We start from the raw sequence: 20,769 nt of genomic DNA on the forward strand, positions 1-20,769 counted from the left end.
GTGTGAGAGAAATAAGCCGACCAGGTTTATGAAAACAAGCCCAATATAGATTAGCACTTGTATTGGCGCGTTTGTGAGCTTGTAGATCTGCTATTTTTCAACAATAACAAAAAATAAAATCTTGGGGACAAAAGGGGTAATGTGGATTTATTTTATTTTATTGTTTTTAACTTGTCGCTTATTACAAGCAGATCTGGCAACGCTGCACCCAGGATGCACCTCGGGCCAGTGACGTTGCTTAGCGCGAGCCATAGTGTAGAAAAGAAAGTAACGACACGCTATGATCTCGTTGCAAAGCGGGCTCCTATGGGCTATAGTTCCAAACATTGGAACTATCTCATTGAGACAGAGCACTTACGCATTCCATTCTTACAATGGGGGTCGACGCTAGTGTCAGAACTCTCTTTAGGGCTCTGGCGCGAGCGCGCCTCATTGTCTGTAATGCTTCCTGCCAATCCCCCAAATTCCATAAGAATACTACTTAAAATTGTATTTTTTTTTATCCCAGACATACCAATGACACTAATGTGGCAATAGTAAGTGAGACTTTCTGGTGTGTCCTAAAGCTTAGTATCCACTGACTCAACAGTAGGTGAAATGCGTTCTAAATTCGGTAAACATTACGGTATACAACGAAACATGTATGTGTAGTACCTCCGCTTTGTCACAAGATGGGGGGATTTCCCAACATTCCGTGTGGTGGGGTCTGATTAGGCCGAAATTAAACGTTGGCATGTTGAAAAAATAGCATACTGATTAGTATGTAGCGGCTGAAATCACATACCACATGTTACATATACTACATGCTACAATGTAGCATTTCGGCCACTACATACTAATCAGTGACTTATGGAGGAACAAAAAGAAAAAGATATAAACGCGAAAAAGAGTACTGCTCACTACTGCTTCCGGGGTTGCGCTTCCGGGTTCACCTTCCTTTGAGCATGACAACCATGGATGTATCAACACGTCAGGACTAGAGAACACTGTACACATTCTTATCCTCCTTTGCTTTATAATATTTATATAATAAACTGTTCTTATTAGACAAAACAAGGATGTCAGCCGACGAGGCGACGCGAAAGTTGGTGTCTGAGATCCCTCTGCTGAAGACCAACTCTGGTCCCAGAGATAAAGGTATTATTATTATATTATTATAGATAACGGCATATTTCATAACAATAGTATATTTCATACACAAAGGTGTGCTTTACACTGCATGAGGTTTGGCAACTTACAATGTTGATGACTTCTTGTATGTTATTGTATGTCTTTAAATGTCTTAATGAATTGAATACACAGGACCATAATGGAAACAAGCCCTCAGGGCTTTTTGTGTTATCCTTTTAGCTATCGTACCACTGACTGTACTATTTGCAAACTGTTAATAAAGTATTCAATCAATCAAAAATGTGTTTAGAAGTAAGTCTAGAGCCATACACATACTCATTATTATTGGTATTATTAGTATAGTATTCATTTAAGTACATACTCATGTTACCTGTGCAATATTTCTTACTAAAACAGTGCTTTGCAGAGCTATGGGTGCAGAGGCTGAAGGAGGAGTATTTATCTCTCATCAAGTACGTTGAGAACAACAAGACGGCCGACAACGACTGGTTCCGACTGGAGTCCAACAAGGAGGGCACGCGCTGGTTTGGAAAGTGCTGGTACATCCACGACCTTCTCAAGTACGTATGGCACATCGTGGTTGCTGGCATAGTGCAGTGGTTCTCAACCTTTTCAGGCTGCGGCCCACCCCAAAATAATCATAATTTGAAGTGGGGACACCCCACCCTGACAAGCACTTGGAATTGTAGGAGTTTGACTCGGTTCCACTGATAAATATTGTAAAATCTACAAGCTCACAAAGTTGTAAGCGTTTTTGCCTCTTCCTTATATTATTTGACAATTTGGCCAATGCTTGACCAGTTTTATTGTTTAGTTTGTTGATTACTTTTGATGCAGTAATGGTCTTTTTTCTTTTATTTTCTTTTTTTTTTTAGGTGTTAAAAAGGTCACAGATGTGCACAATCTCCTCTGTGCACTATATCAATAACTTGCCTTGCTTTACCACCAGGTATGAGTTCGACATGGAGTTTGAGATACCGGTCACCTACCCCTCGACGGCCCCCGAAATGACCATCCCAGAACTGGACGGAAAAACAGCCAAAATGTACAGAGGGGGCAAGATCTGCCTGACGGACCACTTCAAGCCGCTCTGGGCCCGAAATGTGCCCAAATTCGGACTGGCCCATCTGGTGGCCCTTGGACTCGGCCCCTGGCTGGCGGTCGAAATCCCAGACCTAATCTCTAAAGGACTGGTTGTCCACAGGGAAGATCAATGAGTGAATTGAACCCCTTTAGCATGGCTTTATTATTTCTTTTACAGGTTGTTTAAACCCACTAAGACCTGAGGCCGATTCTACAAATGTATAATAAATCCTTTGCACAAATGTTCACAATAAAAACTAAATAGCAGATGTACAAGCTCATAGCGTGGCACAAAGTGACACGCCATGAGTTTGTATATCTGCTATTTTTTGAATAGCCAACCAATGTGCTATATACATATATAGTTAGAATAAAACATTACACAGACGCTTTGCTGGTTAAAAAACGTAAAAAATGACATCCATAACTGATGAATGAGTAAATACACGAGAAAGAGTTGAAATAACTGAATAAATATCAATATTAAGCCGTTTATTATGTACATTTGTGGTTTGTAGCAGTCCACGGGCACTGCTCCAAGAATAGATAGTTGCAAATGCAAAGGACACATTTCCATCGGGTCATAATAAAGTCTATAGAAACAGTCCGCACACTAAAATTTAAATAGATACCGCCTTGTGAGTGCAGACTGTTTCTATAGACTGTACAGAGAGTGCATCTCTGAAACTATTGACAGTAGAGCACGCTCAGCTCGGGACTTCTGTCCCCTAGTATTGGGATAATAAAGTGTAACTTAAACTATAATGTGTGTAAATCAGGAGTCTTTAAAGTTTTTCAGCCCAAGAACCTGTTAGCTGAGAGAAAGATGAAGCAGGGAACCCCACACATACTGTTTAAAATAGTCTTGCAGATTAAATGTTTTCACAGATTTCATAGATCATGTTTAAATTAATGTTTTGTGTTTGTTTACACATCTTTTCTATTAATACATTGGATTCATGTTAATTTTCAGACATTTAACCATTAAACCCTAAAACGTAGTAAACATGACCATTGGCTCTGTACATCGACTCTTTTCTTCCCTCTACACACCAAACCTCTCTGCCGAAAATATTTTATTTTATTATATTATATTATATTTTAGGCGAATGTTCCCTTCAGAATAGGGATGCTAGGGTTAAAATCGTTGACGTAAAAGGATTAGGGGTACCAGACCCCCTGTTCAAGACTTATGGTGTACATGGAAGTGTTTAGACTACATTTATGAAAAAAAATACTAGTACAACTATAGTAGCAGTGGTAGTTTGTGTGTACATGGTAAACAAATATTGGTTTTCAATGCATCGTTTTATTGAAAAAACACATTAACAGCAGCTAAAATGCTCTCATGCTAATGTACAAAAATACGAACATAAATAAAAATGAAAAATAAATAAAAATAAATTATAGCATTACTAAATATTGCAGTATTTATTGTATTTACAATCCAGTTACCTGTCAAGACCACACTACCGTAGTCGCCCCCCATTCAAATCAGTGCTAATGTTAACGTCGATCCTGACTGGATGGAAAGGGTTGAAGTTCAGAGGAAAATGCTGTTGTGATTCTACAGTTTTTCCAGTTCCAGAATGTCAGAAGATGACACTGAAGGTATTTACATCTGTTGCATGTCAATGGGTCCAACTCCAGCATTGGGATTTGAAGTCACAACTCCATTATTTGCAACAATCATTAAAAAGATCTTGAATATTAGCACCCTTATTGACCAATGTTACACCAATTCTATTTGTTGTTAGCGTCGGATGTTAACCCATTCACTCCGGGAACGCATCTCTGTCATTTTAGATTTCTTAGGGCTATTTTTGAAAAAACGTGAAAATGTGTGCAAATCGTTGAATATATTTTTTTAAGCGAACATTTGTAACTCAAATCTTTGCTTCTGGGGGTCCCTGGAACAAAATATTTTGAGATGTGTGTGTGTGGGGGGGGGGTCATGGCCAAATACATATCATTTTGGGTGGTCATTGACATGAAAAAAGTTTGAGAACCACTGATATTACAACGTACTTTTTTTTTTTTTAACTGTTAGGATTTAGAAGACATTTGTAGAATCCCTAAAAGCAAAGATTTGAGTTAAAATGTTCGCATAAAAAAAAAAATACAGTATATATATATATTGAAAGACTTGCACAAATCTTTACGATTTTTCAAAAATAGCAGATCTACAAGCTCATAAGCGTGGCACCGGTGCCACGCTATGAGCTTGTCGGTCTTAACACATCGAGTGCCAGAGTTTTTTAAAACAGGGTAAATCCAGTGCCAGTGTTTCTTACCGTTTACGCCGATCGTTTTAGAGCTGCAAAAGCCTCCACGAGGACCCGGATGTAAACAAAGGGTGTCTGGGCGATGGCCGATGGTCCCGTCTAACGACTGGAACAATAATGTTTCTAACGTGATCCGCCATTGCAGAGTGATCGCCCGTCGAAAATGGCTTGTTTTCACCACTGTAAAAAAGTATGGAGATATGGACGGAAGTGACGTTTTTTGGGCTCATGTCACATCAGTCCATTCCATTTTACAGGGACCTAGGATCATTCCTAAGTTGTGTTTTGCCACTTGACGGGTGTATTTGAAAACATGTAGATGTGTTTGGCACTCAATGTGTTAATGGGTTAAGCAATCTTATATGTCCCGGCGGCTCCCCATTCAAATCAATGGGACCGCTAGTACCGTTAAGTGTTGGGACGACAGTTCAGTACACCTGGACGACTTCGTCCCATTCGGCGGGCGGCCAGCGCCCGTTGTCGCGCACGTTGCTGGGAGACGTCTTCCAGTCCCACGCGTGCACGGGCGACTGCCACCCGGGGCCATAGTTGGCCTCCATGACGACGTGCGCCTCGCACGGGACTCGAACGCGCAGCTCCAGGAGCTCCGTCCAGCACAGCGAGAAGCGAGGGAAGACGTACCTGCGGAGAGAGAATGAGAGAAAAGGAGAACGAAAGAACGAAAGCGAGACAGTATCAGTATTAGCAGTATTACAAATATTAGTGTCGGTATTAGTATGAATAGTACTACTATTGCTTGTGGTAGTAAGAAGCAGTATTAGCAGTACTAGTAGCCAGTACTATTACTTGTTACATTAGTAAGTAGCAGTATTAGCAGTGTGTAATTACTTGAACTTCCTGCCGGTTCGCGCCTGAGTTCCTCCGTTCCAGATGACATCACCGTCCTCGTAGTAGAAGAAGACATCTAACTTGACTTCCTGTCCCTGGAAGGACAACTCTAGACTGTCCTCTACCTGATGGAGATGGAGAGAGAGAGAGAGAGAGAGAGAGGGATTTTAAGTTTTAAAGATTTTAAATCTGCCATTGAAACCAATGCTACAATCAGAGTCCCTTTCAAAAGCTCAGAGTTGGCGTGAGCACCTTGCCGAACTTGTGCTTGAGCGGCAGGCCAGCGCGCGCCATCGCTGTGACGATCTCGGGTCGGTAGTCGCGGGCCAACACGCCCAGGTCCACGTCCCGGCTCCATGTGATGATGTCACACTGCCGGAGCCACCCTGATTGGACGAGAGTGGAGCAGAGGGAGAGAGTAGTTTTCAGCATCACTAGCACTTGTACTACTGTGTGTGCTGGTATGTGTGGCTTCTGCCTCCCATTCCACTCTTGGGAGATTCTAGGAACCACAAGAGAGCCTGCCTACTGGGAGTGCAGTGGTGTTCTGGTGGGGTTATAAGGCACGTTGGGCTCTTTAAAGCAGTGGTTTTCAACCTTTTTCATATGAAGGTCCATTATTTATAATAGGCATTTGAGCCACGGACCTCCGTTTGATGAGATTTAGACTCTCAGACCCAAAACTTAGAATACTTTGTTATCGTTGGATGAGATTTTGTCCACAATTCCATGCTGTATTGATGTGGTACCAATAGTAGAGATAACAGGCCGACGTTGATCGAAATAACAATTCTTTAATTAAGTAATGCAGATGTTTAACAATAATTGAACTCTTGAGAGTGTAAAATGAAACCAAATGGACCCGTAAGGGTCCATTTGGTTTCATTTTACACTCTCAAGAGTTAAAGATCTATAAAGGTCCATTTGGTTACCAAATAGTTAGGGACCACCTGGAACCCCCTCAAGGACCCATGGGGGTCCCCGGAACCAGGGCAGGGGCCTCATGCCACCCCTCTACCCAGCCCAAGACACCACGGTCCTGGGTGGAGGGGACCCCCCTGTCGGCCCTCCACGCACCTGCGGGAAAATTCAGCAGGAAGGCAGAGGCCGTGCTTACGGAGGGCCCTGGACAGGTAGCGCGATTTGTTATTTTTCAAAAAGAACCAGGGCAGGGGCCTCATGCCTGTAACACACCGGCTGTAAACGGCACGTGACAAAACCAATAACCAATAATGGAAGAAAGACGATCTCTTCTGAATGTGTCCAATACTTTTAGAAGCACTAGCACTCACCCAGGCAAGTGCCGCTGCTCAGCCAGAAGGGAATGGAGAGATCGTTCAGTGTCTTGGCGGAAAGGTGGAGGAGCAACTTTGCTTGTCTGCGAAACTCTATCGCTTCCTGCCCACCATCATCTGGGTAGAGCTAGGGAGGGAAAGGAATGGATGAGTAAAACCCAACAGTTGGGTTGAGAACATGAGTTGAGACTTAACGAGAGATTTGATCATAGGCTCTTGCTCACGTCCAAATTGATTGCATTGGAAATGTTTTGTTTCATAAATAAGGGCAATCTCCCTCTCCAATGGAGATGGAGGTAGCATAGACCTACGTACATACAAAAACAATGGCTGGTTAGCATAGAGCTCCATACACAATGAACGGCCAGAGAGTTAGCATAGACCTATATACACATGAATAAATATAGAATTAAAATAGAGCTACAAACACTAGGCTTGGGCACGATACCAGGGTATTTCGAAAGCCAGACAGTATGATCTTCAATACTATTTCTACTAAACCCATACAGAGATTCTGTATTGATGCGATGTATTGTAGTGCACAACATATGCCACTAGAGGGCAGTTTGAGATCAGCTGAGAAAGGTGGTGACTGTGAGTGGTGGGGATACAGCATGGGATAAATGCTTTAGCCACCATTTGGGAGTATTTTCAGTGTATGCCTGATTCATAGGATCATGTCGCTGGCCAAAAACAGACAACCTACAAGCTCACGTCTCTATGTGATACGTTTTGAGCTAGGAAATAGGCTATTTTTAGCAAGCAACATTGTTTGACAATACAATGGACTGGAGTATAAATTCAGCATTTGTCCTGACGATAAAGGGGAACCAGTCAACTAAGGTTCAACTCCATTCACATATCATGTCCTACCGACATCATCAAAGCCTAACCCAGCCACAGCCATCAAACCTGTGACGAGGCTACAGCAGTCAACCATACTGGGCACTTGCAAAATTAACAAATTACAAAACATACAGCCAAAACTGTGAAACATGCAGGCTGCCACAACTATGGTTAACTTCCCTAACTTCCCTAAACTTTATTCTGATGGCCATCAACACTGGGGTAGGTACCTTTCGCCTAAAGAGACACTTTGACGCAGTCAACGAGTTACAATGATGCATAATCTGTCCCTGTGATGCATTTTGTTAGGGAAATAACCATGCCTTAAAGGGATAGTTCACCCCCAAAAATTATAGATTTTTTTCAATCGATTAGTCACCCCATGGAGACTTGAATTCATGGATATTCTTTTGTTTTTGTCGCATTCCTAAGCCAATAATTTAACCAGCGGACCGGTAGGCAGCGGTTCCAGTAGGAGACACAATGGAGACTCTTTGTGTCTCCTACCGGAACAGCTGCCTACCGGTAGGAGTCTCCACGGGGTGACTAATCGATAGAATTTCTTTTGGGGGTGAACTATCTCTTTAAGCACAAGGTTGAAAGTTGAAAGGGTGAAACTTGAAGAAAGCCTGTGAAGGTGTTTAATTTAAAAACAATTTGCACACAATAAAAGCATGTTTTTTTCAATAAATAATACCGGTACTTATCCAATTAGTAGTTCCACGCCTACTAACAGGAACGGTACATTTTAAGTATTCAAGTATAGCCGCACACCTTGAGATGACCACTTCAAACTGCGACACTGTCATACTATGAATATACATTAGGATGCAGTGCGTTGTGTAGAGTCTAGATTATTTGTCAGTGCTCCTACTGTTAGACATGTTCCATCCTGATCTGGTCCCTATTCAGCTAAAACCATAATGCAGGGGTCTTCAACGTTTTGAGCCCAAGGACCCCCTAGCTGAGAAACAGATGAAGCAGGGACCCCCCCCCCCACTACATATTGTATAAAATTGTGTCGCAGATTAAACTTTTTCATAGATTTCATAGATAGTTGGATAGTATTTTCAGATAGTTAACCTTTTCAACCGTCAATATTTAGTCAGCTTGACCATTGGCTCTGTAGGTGGTCTGCTCTTTTTTCCCCTCTACACCAAGCTCTCCGAAAATAGCCGATCTACAAGTTCACAACGCCTATAGATCTGCTATTTTCAGCTTACTGTATGTTCCCCATCACACAACGATTTGGCAGTGGTAACTGTGAGGACCCCCTACCTAGGGGTCCCGGACCCCCTGTTGAAGACCCCTGCCATAGTGTATTTCTTTTGGGGGCGGTGCTTCTGGTGAGACCAAGGAAAGCGGATGCCCCTCCCCTACCCACTTCCGTTTTAGCATTGTGCAGTGGCGCAAAGGAGTCCGACTGGAATCAACGAATCTCATAAACATCGTTTATGTCTACTAGTGTCTTCTTTCACATTTTTTTCGCCGTTAATTCCATGATACCTTTCTCAGTTTTCTGTGATAAACAATCCTCGCACAAATAACATGAATCTACCGCTCCTATGACTATGCTTCCGCCTCGGTTCTGTTTCCACTGGGACTACAGGTCCGCGGGCACCGCGTCGTGATTGGTCGAATGTCTTTCCTGTCTGAACAACTTCCGTTAAACAGCTTTCGGGAAGTGGAGTTCCAGACTCTATATAGCATTCAGAGATTGTGGAATAGTTGTCTGGTGACGCGAGACTAGGTTTTGAATGGACTTCTGGAAATCGCAGTTATAACAGATTGCTGTAGTGACCAGTGGTGTCGCTACAAATCAAATCAAATCAAATCAAACTTTATTTGTATAGCACATTTACAACAGCTCAAAGCCGACCAAAGTGCTGAACATGGTTAAAATAAGGTAATTAGACACAAAGAAGAATCAACAAATGATATATACACAGGACCAAAAACAAAAGAAAAACAAAAGAGAAACAAAACAATGCAAAGTTGGGACAGAGCAGGATAGCTAGGTGCGACTAAAAGCAAGAGAGAATAAATGAGTTTTTAGTAAATTTTTAAAAGCCCCAATCGACTGGGCAGATCTAATGGGGAGGGGCAACGAATTCCAGAGCCTGGGGCCCGCAGCCGCAAAAGCACGGTCACCCCTACTCCTCAAATTGGTCATATGAGGGACCAGCAGTAGCTTATCCGCAGAGACAAAGACTACAAAAATTATAAGTCACACAGTATGACCTGAAGCCTGAAAATAGCATGCATTATAAGCTTCGAGTTTGTAGATCCTAGCACTAAATAATAATATTTAAAAAAAACATCATGTACCTTACAATGTCAAGAAAGAGCGACGTGGACGTAATAAAAAAATAGACACTGAACACAAGCCTAACTAACGTAATAAATACTCACGCGGTAGAAGTCACGCGCCTCCCGGTGTCGACATTCAACGTAGCGGGCGCTGCGCCGCTCTGACAGAAAGTGCGAGACATTGCGCGGGATTCGAACATCCAGGCCGTCCAATGTGGTCAAGACAAGCGCCGGTCTGAAAGTGGCCCACCGCGTGTACACACATACAGTACATGCACATGCACACGCACACGCGCGCACACACACACACACACACACACACACACACACACACACACACACACACACACACACACACACACACACACACACACACACACACACACACACACACACACACAAAATACATCAGAACACACAATAATACACATGATTAGTCACATTCTTTATACAATAATCACATTTTAACACATAGCTTTTCATAACCAAATGTTTTAACCCATTAGGACCGGGAACGCATCTGTGTGTAATTTTAGATTTCTTTGGCTATTGAAAAATAACAGATATACAAGCTCATAGCGTGGCACAGAGTGTAAAAATGTAAAAAATATGTATATTCAAAAATGTGCAAAATAAATCACGATTACAAATAAATAAATAGCAGATCTACAAGCTCGTAGCGTGGCACTTGGTGCGCCACAGTTAGACTAACTGACCTGTCGTACGCCCCTGCATGGCGCCCGTAGTCCAGCATCCTGAACGGGGCGAACGTCCGGTCGGCGGACGCCTTGAGCCGCAGCGGACCGTGCCAGAGATAGTTCCCACTACGCTCATACAGGAGCGCCACCTAGAGGGAGAGAGAGAGTTGGATATAATAATAGTAATAATTATGACAATACTGCTGCTAACAGGGGCTAATAATAAGTTATAACATGAATTATAATAACTAGACCATACCCGGTCAACGCATCCGTGGGGGGATATGCGCACATGATCTGGCAACCCGGGAGGCAGTTTGTCCCATAGCTGGGCAGCCCCGTAACCATGGCGACAGTGTTTGACACAAAAACGCTAATAAGAAGCTGAGATTTGGTGAAATTGAAAAACGGGCTTCACAGTTAAGTTCAATGGCTGTGTGCAAAATCAGAGCAATTGCTCCAGCCACTGAGGAGAACCGGGTAGCTTCACGTACTCACCTACTCACCACTACAGACAGAGGTTACTAGAATTATAGTAGGATGACAATACCAGTGCTAATGCTAACAGGACTAATAACTCCAGGGGTTCTAATAATAACATGTAAAACTAGAGAAAGTGCTCCTCGGGTCTCCGCCAGGTCAGGTAGGTTATTATATATACCATTTCTTCTTAGACCTTGCACGGCAGTCGGACACTGCCTTCATGATTTGAGGCATTTTGTTCCAAAACTTTGTGTTTTGCTAAATTAGACCTGCTGGTGGCGCTATAACAGGCAAATGTGAAAAGGGCAGCATTTCTTCCTCGGCCTAGTGGGAATGTGTGTGCAAAATTTCAAATACCCAGCAAACTTTGGAAGCCAATCTTAGCCAATCAGGATGGAACATGGAACATCTGACAGATCCGTGTTGATCACATGACTATAGAGATACTGTGTACCGATCTGCGTGATGTTTGGATAACATCTGTAGAAGTAATATCCAAAAATGGGTTTTGCACAAATCGGCCTCCTGGGGGCGCTATAACAGGCCCATGTGAAAAATCTGCAGAGGTTCTGAATTGGCATCCAGGGAGTGTGTGTGCACAGTTTCGCAGCGAGTGGGCCAACGGTGCGGGAGATTAGCTGGTCGCAGACAGATGGACACACGGACACACGGACGGAACCACGTTAGGACCAATCTGGGAACCCCTCGCCAACTGACAAGGAAAAACAGCGACCTCTGCTGTTTGACACTATGTCAGTTAGCTCTGGGAGGAAGAAAACGGAGCACACGTGCGCAAGGAAACCGGGGTTTTGGTCTGCCTTCAGCGCATCACTTCCGGGTGGTGCGACTATGTTTTCATTCCCACTAACAATATTTCTACACGGAACACTAACACTACTTCTCCCAGAGAACAAGGATCGTTTTGGTTATAAGCCCACTTGTTTCTATGATGAAAGAGTAAGTTAAAATGTGAATATCTTTCCGTGGTTTTGTCTGCTCCGCGGACGCTATTGTTAAATTAGTTTCAGTTCGTTTCTAGTAGGGAAGGATCGACGGACACGTGAATCCCGCCCACTACATTTGATTGGGTAAAGCGCGGCCTGCTTCCTGATCTGAAGGCACACCCACTTGAAACCAATGCGCACGGGTTGCCAACACGGCTACCGACAGATTCAAACGCAGAGCAGAATCTTGAGAGATTACGGACGGACAGACAGGGTGCAAAATGTCTCTCTCGCCATGCCTTTCGGCCTGGCGGAGACAATTATAATAAATAATAACATGGCCAAGAAGAGAAATAATAAAAAAGTTGGAATATCAAATGGATTCAATCTTCTAGTCTTTCCTGGCCCAATGTAACTTTAATGGACCACCATAATTCAGCCTATAAAAGTAACTGAAGATTAGCATACCTGCACAACGTAGCCACGGTGGCGGAACAGGAAGTGTAGTGGAATCTGGTTGGCTGAGAGGTCGTCCATGCTGGCCAATCGCGGGTCTTCGCCTCGCACCTCCAGCACGTCGAAGCCTCTCTCCTCCGCCAACACTAGCAGAGAGGGCTAAACGAATGACAAAGTATTGTACTCTATGTCAGCTATCTCAACCTGTGGGTCGGGACCCTCAGGGGGGTCCCCACATGATTTTGGGGTGGTCCCCAGATGACAGTGAAGTGACAATTTAAGGACGTTAAAGACTTTTTTTAATACCAAATAAAGAAAGAAAAGAAAAAGACCATTACTGCATCAAAAGTCATCAACAAACTATACTATAAAAACTGGTCAAACATTGGCCCAATTGACTAATAATATAAGAAAGAGGCAAACACTTTGAAAATAGCCGATCAACATTTACCTGTGGAACCGAAAATCCAAAGCCTCAAAACCTACATTCCAAGTGTTTATTAGGGTGGGGGGTCCCCAGTTAAAATATGATTATTTTAGGGGGTCACGGCCTGTAAAGTTTGAGAACCACTGCTCTATGTTAGTAAAAGGATTATTTTTTTCACGACAGTGGCACCTAGCGAATAGACCATGTCGATTCCATAAATGTAGTAGAAACAACAATAGGCTGGGCTCTGTGCATGACTGTAGTTCCCTTTTCCAGAAAGAAAGTGGCATTCCCGTTTCCTATTCCGGGTCAGTTGATTGATTGATTGATTGATTGATTGATTGATTGAATACTTTATTAACAAGTTAAAAGTTGTGGTATGTTGAACTCATTCATATCTCGCTTTGATTGGCTCAGCAGCAAATTTGAACCGGCAACGCATATGTACAGTAGGTTTTGTGTGTTTCTAGTTTAAATTTGCTGCTGAGCCACTCCAACGAAGCCATTAGAAACGGACCCAGAACAGGATGGAAACGGGAATGCCACCTTCTGGGAAAGGGAACTACAGTCATGCACAGGGTAAGGGAATCTAGGGATGGGACGATTTGAAATTTACATGTCACGATTATTGTGGCAAAACATTAATTGCGATTTTATCGCGATAATCAAAATATGCTTAAAACGTAACCCATTAAGACCTGGAACTGTGTCATTTTTAGATTTGAGCTAAAAAGCATTATTTTACACTTTGGGCTATTCAAAAATCGTGTAAATGTGTGCAAATCTTTCAATATATATATTTTTAAAGCGAACATTTTTAACTCAAATCTTTGCTTATGGTGGTCCCTGGAACAAAATATTTTGATGAGGGTCCGCGGCCAAATACATATCATTTTGGGGGTCCTTGACATGAAAAAGACTGAGCACCACTGATATAGAAACATACGTTTTTGAGAAAACTGTTGAGATTTAGGAGACATGTAGAATCGGCTTCAGGTCTCAATGGGTTAAAATGGCACTTTTGTTAACCAGCTCAACAATAGCCAATTCATCCTAGTGTACGACAGAGGACAATTTCACGATAAACGATAACGATTATCGTCCCATCCCTACACAGATCCTATTTCTACTAACTTACGTCGTACTTCCAGAGGTTGGCCAGCAGGCCGAAGGAGGTGATGGGCCGCCCGGTGCACAGGAAGGTGCAGTGTGGCTCCTTCAGCCGGCCCTCCTGCTGCAGCAGGTCGTCCTGGGAGAGCAGCGCCAGGCTGGCCACGTCGGCCAGGAACACCGGCAGGTTAAAGTGCTGCGCCAGGCTGAGGAACTTCTTCACTGTATTCTATCAAGATGAAGACATTTATTATTATTATGATCAAAATGATGTCTATTCACAGGATAAAAGCACATTAAAATCCTGATATTAAAGGTAGGGTAAGTGATTTTCTTTGGTTAAAATAAGTATTAATTAGCTCTATATTCTGATAGTACTCATTGCTATAGAGTGTTTGTTCAGTAAAAGGAGTCTCCTTGTCTCTCCAGCTCTTTATAAAACAGAAAATGCATTTTCGTTTCAGTTTCAGTTTCATTTCCAATTTTATCCAATCAGGATAGAGAACTCAATCAGGATATAGATTAAACAAGTGAAATTGGAAGTGATGACACTAAGAAATGAGCAGGCAGAATTGGAACTGGAACACTATAAAAATGAAGCTTAAAAATGGGTACTTTCTCCTGATTGGCTGAGATTTTGACACCTACCGGAAAATGTATTTTCTGTTTATTAAAGAGCTGGAGAGACGGTGAGACTCCTGTTACTGAACAAACACTCTATAGCAATGATTACTATCAGAATATAGTACTTTAACCTTTTAACAAAATACTTTTTGTTTTAACCCAAAAATATCACTTACCCTACCTTTAAATAATAGCTTTAAAAAAGTAGTATTTAGTTAACAATTAGAGTGGGAAAAGCCGTTTAATAGACAAGTCGACTAGCTGCACACATCCCTATGTCATCCTTCGATTTTCTACTTTTTAACTCTGACTATTTGGTCCTTGAAAGACACCATATACCCACTTGTCCTTGGTCTGTATAGTAGGCCTATGTTAATTGTATGTTTTACCTAGAGTTAATTAGCTGTAGTTATTAGTTAACATTTAGTCCCCCGAGCCAGACTGCTGCCTACCACAATTTTCAAATGCTTCCGTCACATACTGTCTGGAGCAGTGGTTCTCAAACTTTTTCATGTCAAGGACCCCCAAATTGACACTTATTAGCCGCGGACCCCCATTTCAAAAGATATGCCAGGGACCCCCATAAGAGAAGATTTTTTACGGCTCTAGCAGTGATTCTCAACCATTTTAATTTCAAGGACCCCCAGTTTGACATGCATTAGGGCCACAGACCCCCATTTAATGGCATTTATTGGACCGCAATTCATATTGTAAAATCGATGTCAATTTAACTCTGAGAGTGTACAAATGGAACCAAATGGACCCCCTCAAGGACCCCTGGGGGTCCCCGGACCCCACTTTGAGAACCAATGGTCTGGAGCACAGAAGTGCAGAAAATGATCCAGAGGTACGTCTTTACAGTTTCGCAAATTTGTCCTATACTACGCCTACTATAAAAAAATAATAATAATAATCTAAGCCTAGCTGCTGATCATTTTCTTATTTCAAAAATAAAATCATAAAATATTTTAAAATATATTTCCGTGAATGGAAATGACAAACAGATGACAGCTTCCTTTGGGGAGGCGTAGTTCCAGACTTTATGTACTGTAGCATTCAGAGATTGTAATAGTTGTCTGGCTACGTGAGAGTAGTTAACTCTGAACTTACCCACGCTACATCATTGGACGACAGGTGCCCTGTTCTACCCAGGAAGTGAGAACCAGGCTGAAAGAGAGAGGGGAGAGAGATAGTTAGTGTACTACTAATACTGCTACTAGAACTGCTACTAATACTACATTAAATACTCTATACTATTACTGCAAATACTACAATAAAAATACTACAATAAACTACTGTCTCACCTTGTAAGAGTACTGTCTGTAGTAATACAGTATAAATACCTTGTAGGAGTACTGTCTGTAGTAATAGAGTATAAATACCTTGTAGGAGTACTGTCTGTAGTAATAGAGTATAAATACCTTGTAGGAGTACTGTCTGTAGTAGTAGAGCTGGAACAGCAGAAACACAGTACTCGTAGCCACTAGTAATCCCAGTATGACTGATTTGTTCATTCGAGGCATTTTCGCTGTTTAGAGCCCAAATCAAGTGATGAGACGGAGGTGAAGATAACGCATGATTGGAGAATAAAAAGCCACTTTAATAACTAATAACATATATAATATATATATATCTATAATAACGTTATTATAGAATAAAAAGCCTATGTAATAACAGCAGCTGCTGATGCATGTTGCTGTTGTTGCCAAGCACTGTCGGAAAACAAAACACTGGGGACACTTCCGGGCGTAAAGCACTTCCGGGTGACGAATATGATCAATTTAAAGGAGTAGTTCACCCAACAAAAAATAATTATTTTCTATAAATTACACACCACATGTAGCCTGGGTGCCAGCCTGCTTCGCTACGTTCGGCGGATTTTTTTTTCTCGGAGAGAGAAAAAAAGTCCACCGAACGCAGCGAAGCAGGCTGGCACCCAGGCTACACCACATGAAGTCCTGAATTCCTGGCGATTTTTTGTTTTTGTCGCATTCCTGAGGCAATAATTTGATGACGAGTCTCCTATTGACCGATGACCCGTCATCAAAGTATTGCCTCAGGATTAGGAATGCAACAAAAACATCTCCATGAATTCAAGGCTTCATGGGGTGTTATTGATAGAAAATACGTTTTTTTTTTGTTTTTATATCAAAAACGGTGGTTCTTAAACTTAGTCACTATCCAGGAGCCCCAAATGTTTGTATTTGGCTGCGGATGCCCATCTGAATATATTTTGTTATAAGTCTAGACTAGAGGCTACTTTAGCTGGGAACCCCATGGAACCCCCTCATGGACCCCCCCTGGGCATGGGGACCCCACTTTGAGAACCACTGCAATAAAATATGCTCTGTGTGTGTGTGTGTGTGTGTGTGTGTGTGTGTGTGTGTGTGTGTGCGCGTATTTTACGAGAAAAGTCATATTGTACCAGTAGGCTATTTTATATAAAATATAGCCTACTTTACAAGTAGCCTACTTTAATATGCAATAAATAAATACTTAAAAATAAATAAATAAATACATAAAAAAGGATCATCTCAAGTATTCTTTTTTTATTCTTGAATTCTTTATACCACGATTTTGTAACCCATTTCTTCACCCAGTGCCAATTGCCTAAGCATGTAATCCTGGGCGCTACTCTCCCTCTGCCAGCCTGGGGAGAGCCCCAAACTGAGGTCATGCCTCTTTCAATGCATGAGGAGTGAGCAGGCCGCTACTTATCACCTGACAGGGGGGAGTTTCCCCAGTAGGACGTACCGCGTGGAAGGAACACATTATTCCAACCAGTTCCTTTCCCCTCCATCAGGCGCCTGGCTGACCAGGGGGAGGCAGTATAGAGACCAGGATTAATGCACATTTTTGTGAGGGTACCTACCCTAGGGGACACGGAGAGAACATGCCAACCCCACTATAGGGTATGGGCACTGATGACGCAGAGGAGAGAACACGCCCCCATCGCTATAGACCAGCTAATTGTGATGATGTCTCCCATGAAGGGGCCATTGAGAGCAGAATTTTTGTTTCATGCATTTTCAGCTGTGTTTTAATGGTTGGGTATTTATTGATATTGACAATTGTAGGGGCAACAATGCTCTTTACATTAAATGTAGTTGGTGTGAATATGCTGCCTGGAGACTGAGGAGGTATTTTCGTTCATGCAGTCCCTTTATATATATATTTCCATTGTGGTGACACTAAGCATCTTCAACATAATGAAAGTAGCCTAATCGCCTGACACTTGAGTAATAGCCCCAGGGACCGGGACCTACAAAGTCTTAATCCGGCCCTGCCACTGAGTATATAGTAACAAAGTTGAACCCCATTCGTCAGCGCAGATGAAGCGCACGTAATACATAAACCACATGATTGCGTCGCCGTGGACAGATCAAAGAGTGTGCATGGCCTAAAAGGAAAGAGTATATTCCACAGCTTTGCTTCATTGCGCTCATAGAATACCATCTGGTCAGAGGTCACGGATATAAATCAATAAATAAGGGTGCTCCACTGAGCGCATATCTCCGCCAGGCTGGGTTGTGTACCAGGGCTCTGTAAGTCATGGGTTGCAGCCCTCAGGACGTGCAGGAAGCTTGGTGGAATAGCATTTTTACGACATGCGCTCAAAGTTAAACTCCGATTGGTCCAGCGGTGTACGAGATTAGCACAGACATACGGACACACAGACAGGGTGCCTCCCGACCTGGCAGAGATAAAAAAATAAATAGATACATACATTTGAACACCCTTAGGGTTTTATATCTGTGTCATGACTCACTTTGATTTGATTTGATTTTCTGCATGATGGGCCCGATTATTATATCTGAAATGGATATAATTAGAATAAATGAAAAGAGGAGAGGAGAAGGAGATGAGAGGAAGAGGGAGCGGGAGCGGGAGAGGGAGAGGAGAGGAGAGGAATGGCATAGAAACAAATGGTAAGCAATAAATCAATGGTCATTTGGGTCAAATTAATACTACTCCTACTACTTCTACTAATAATAAATACAATTACACAGCAGATGCTCTTATCAGAGGGGTTTACAAGTGTGAGATCAGAGTACATGGCACTAACCCTAGTTACAAAAGCAACGTCAATGATTGATTGATTGAATACTGTATTAGAAGTTTGCAGCAAAAAGCACATGAAAGTACAGTTCAATACAAGGTCAGCTAATAGGAATTATAAGAAAGCCATTGGCTTGTTTCCATTGGGGCCCTTTGTACTCAATTCATAGTGACATTAAATGACAGACACAGATATACACTTCTTCTGGACTTTGTAAAAGTTGTAAAACACTGATAAAAGTAAAAGTTGTTAAACACTGATATATGACTTCGGATTTAAATGACTATGCATCATGCAAAGAACTTTATGTCCTGTATGCTGTCCTTCCCACTTTTTTTGTCTTCAACTCTAAGTGTCCAAAAACCCATCCATTTTCAGATAAAATGAAGTCAGTTTTTATCTATTTTTTCTTCTTCTTCTTTTTATTAGCTTTAGTGCCCCTTCTTGTCTTAAAAACAATTACATAGGAAAATGTCTCGTCATCCAAAGTTTTCTGTCTGGTGTTGAGTTTCAGAAATAGTCATTCATGAGAGGAATTTATATTGTGAAATTGACAGCATCTAAAATGATCCATTTACAATTGAAAACACAAATAGCATGCCTTTTTATTATGAATGTTTACAATAGATCATCATTTAAAAAATATAAAAACCCACAAGGGTCACCTTTATCATCTCACTATTAGGGAGAAATATGTTGCACAAAAAGGTTGCAAATAGATCACATATTCTAAACGTCTGCCCCTCCTCCTCATAAACTACTCCCTCCCACTTGATGCTGAGGTGGGTGGGGGGCTGTGAGTAAGAAACGAGTGTCTTGTCATAAGTTAGATTCTCCTTATTTTTTTTACTGAACTCGAGAGGTGTGTCCTGGAGCTCGCTTTAAGAAGTGATCTGCCAGTCAATAGAAAACCACAATTTTTCCAATCAAACTTTAAATCTCCCTTATAAAACAATGCATTCTTCCAAGTCATCATACTCTTAAGTCTTAAACTTGGGCAACTACCTTTCGCGTCCGATATGGACGCGAACCCCTGTTTACATCCCATATTACTATTCTCTTCTGCGATCTCCCTCAGGCACTCCTCACGGGGCTCAAGTCTGCTTCTGATGGAACCCCTGCCTTGTTTTAGGTTTTGATTCCGATTCGTTGTCAATGTATTTGGTGTTTTCATGGTCCACATTATGCATCATGACACACACTACTCGGAAGGTTGAAAAAAAGTTGACCCGTGATGAAAGGAGGTCGTGACCAAGCGTCAGTATGTGACGATCGAGTTGGGGGTGAGAATGTTATTTATGGGATTTTAACAAAAATAAATAAATTGAATAAAAACGCTTGAATCTTCAACGCAGATCAAAATATCCTTATAAAAGATGATAATAATAATAAAGTTATTTTACGCACAATAATAAATAAAATCAAGATAACATTTTATAATCTACACTACAGCATGATTCCAAATGTCCTTCAAATGATCATAATGAAATTGGTACAAGTGTCCAATGCATCAAAAAGGTATGAAATAAATAAACACTGTACATCAATCATCAGAAATACAAAATAAAATAAATAATCGGATTAAAGCCATTTCGAATCTCCCCGGAAGCTGATCCGCTAGCAGCGATTGGTCCTACCCCCTTCCTGAACGAGTGGCGACCCTGAACGTTTATTTTTAACCACTTAAACCCCAGCATCCGTATTGTGGGGAAAGGTTTCGCTGAAAATAGCAGATCGACAAGCTCACAACGTGACGCGTCGCGTTGTGAGCTTGTCGATCTGCTATCTTCAGCGAAACCTTTCCCCACAATAACAGAAAAGTCACTAGTATAGAACCCTGATAGCCTGATTATCAGACTGAAGCTGCGTGGAGCTTCAGTCTGACATTGGCTCCAGTGTAGTCGATTACAAGGGGGAGGGGATTAGAATTTCCCTAAACCAATCACAAGAGATCCACGGATCCGCCTATATCTGACGTCATCGCACAACTTGTTTTAGCAGATATTCGCTGATTGGCTTGTCGTTAGACCCACCCCCACCTCCGACTCTCATTGGACGGTACGTTGGGGTCTATGGTTTGGAACCAGGCTAGAACCCTGAGGGACTCCGCTTAACCATATGGGGTTTAAGTGGTTAATATTTAGACTTTTTTCCCCACGATGGATTCA

General features: G+C 42.0%; 2 protein-coding genes across 3 annotated transcripts; one reads left to right on the top strand and one right to left on the bottom strand.

Annotated features, from left to right (window-relative positions):
• The first annotated feature begins 937 nt into the window (after window positions 1-937).
• Window positions 938-2,494, top strand: ufc1 (ubiquitin-fold modifier conjugating enzyme 1). Its single transcript, XM_084047611.1, has 3 exons — window positions 938-1,137; window positions 1,538-1,691; window positions 2,081-2,494. The coding sequence occupies exons 1-3, from the start codon at window positions 1,059-1,061 to the stop codon at window positions 2,346-2,348; spliced, it is 501 nt and encodes a 166-aa protein (XP_083903737.1). The 5' UTR covers window positions 938-1,058; the 3' UTR covers window positions 2,349-2,494.
• Window positions 2,495-3,490: 996 nt separating this feature from the next.
• Window positions 3,491-16,247, bottom strand: fktn (fukutin). Of its 2 annotated transcripts, XM_084047609.1 has the most exons (11): window positions 15,963-16,247; window positions 15,846-15,884; window positions 15,652-15,708; window positions 13,946-14,146; window positions 12,393-12,539; window positions 10,516-10,646; window positions 9,902-10,034; window positions 6,641-6,770; window positions 5,601-5,734; window positions 5,349-5,473; window positions 3,491-5,141 (listed from the first exon to the last, which is right to left on the bottom strand). In XM_084047609.1, exons 1-11 carry the CDS (start codon window positions 16,062-16,064, stop codon window positions 4,928-4,930), a joined length of 1,413 nt encoding a protein of 470 aa, XP_083903735.1. In that variant the 5' UTR covers window positions 16,065-16,247; the 3' UTR covers window positions 3,491-4,927. The 2 variants fall into 2 exon arrangements, with proteins under 2 accessions (XP_083903735.1, XP_083903736.1); XM_084047610.1 differs by lacking the exon at window positions 15,846-15,884 and having other exon boundaries at window positions 3,495-5,141.
• Window positions 16,248-20,769: the final 4,522 nt, after the last annotated feature.

This window comes from Gymnoscopelus microlampas (genome assembly GCF_963454915.1).
Source record: "Gymnoscopelus microlampas genome assembly, chromosome: 21".
Taxonomy (NCBI): domain Eukaryota; kingdom Metazoa; phylum Chordata; class Actinopteri; order Myctophiformes; family Myctophidae; genus Gymnoscopelus; species Gymnoscopelus microlampas.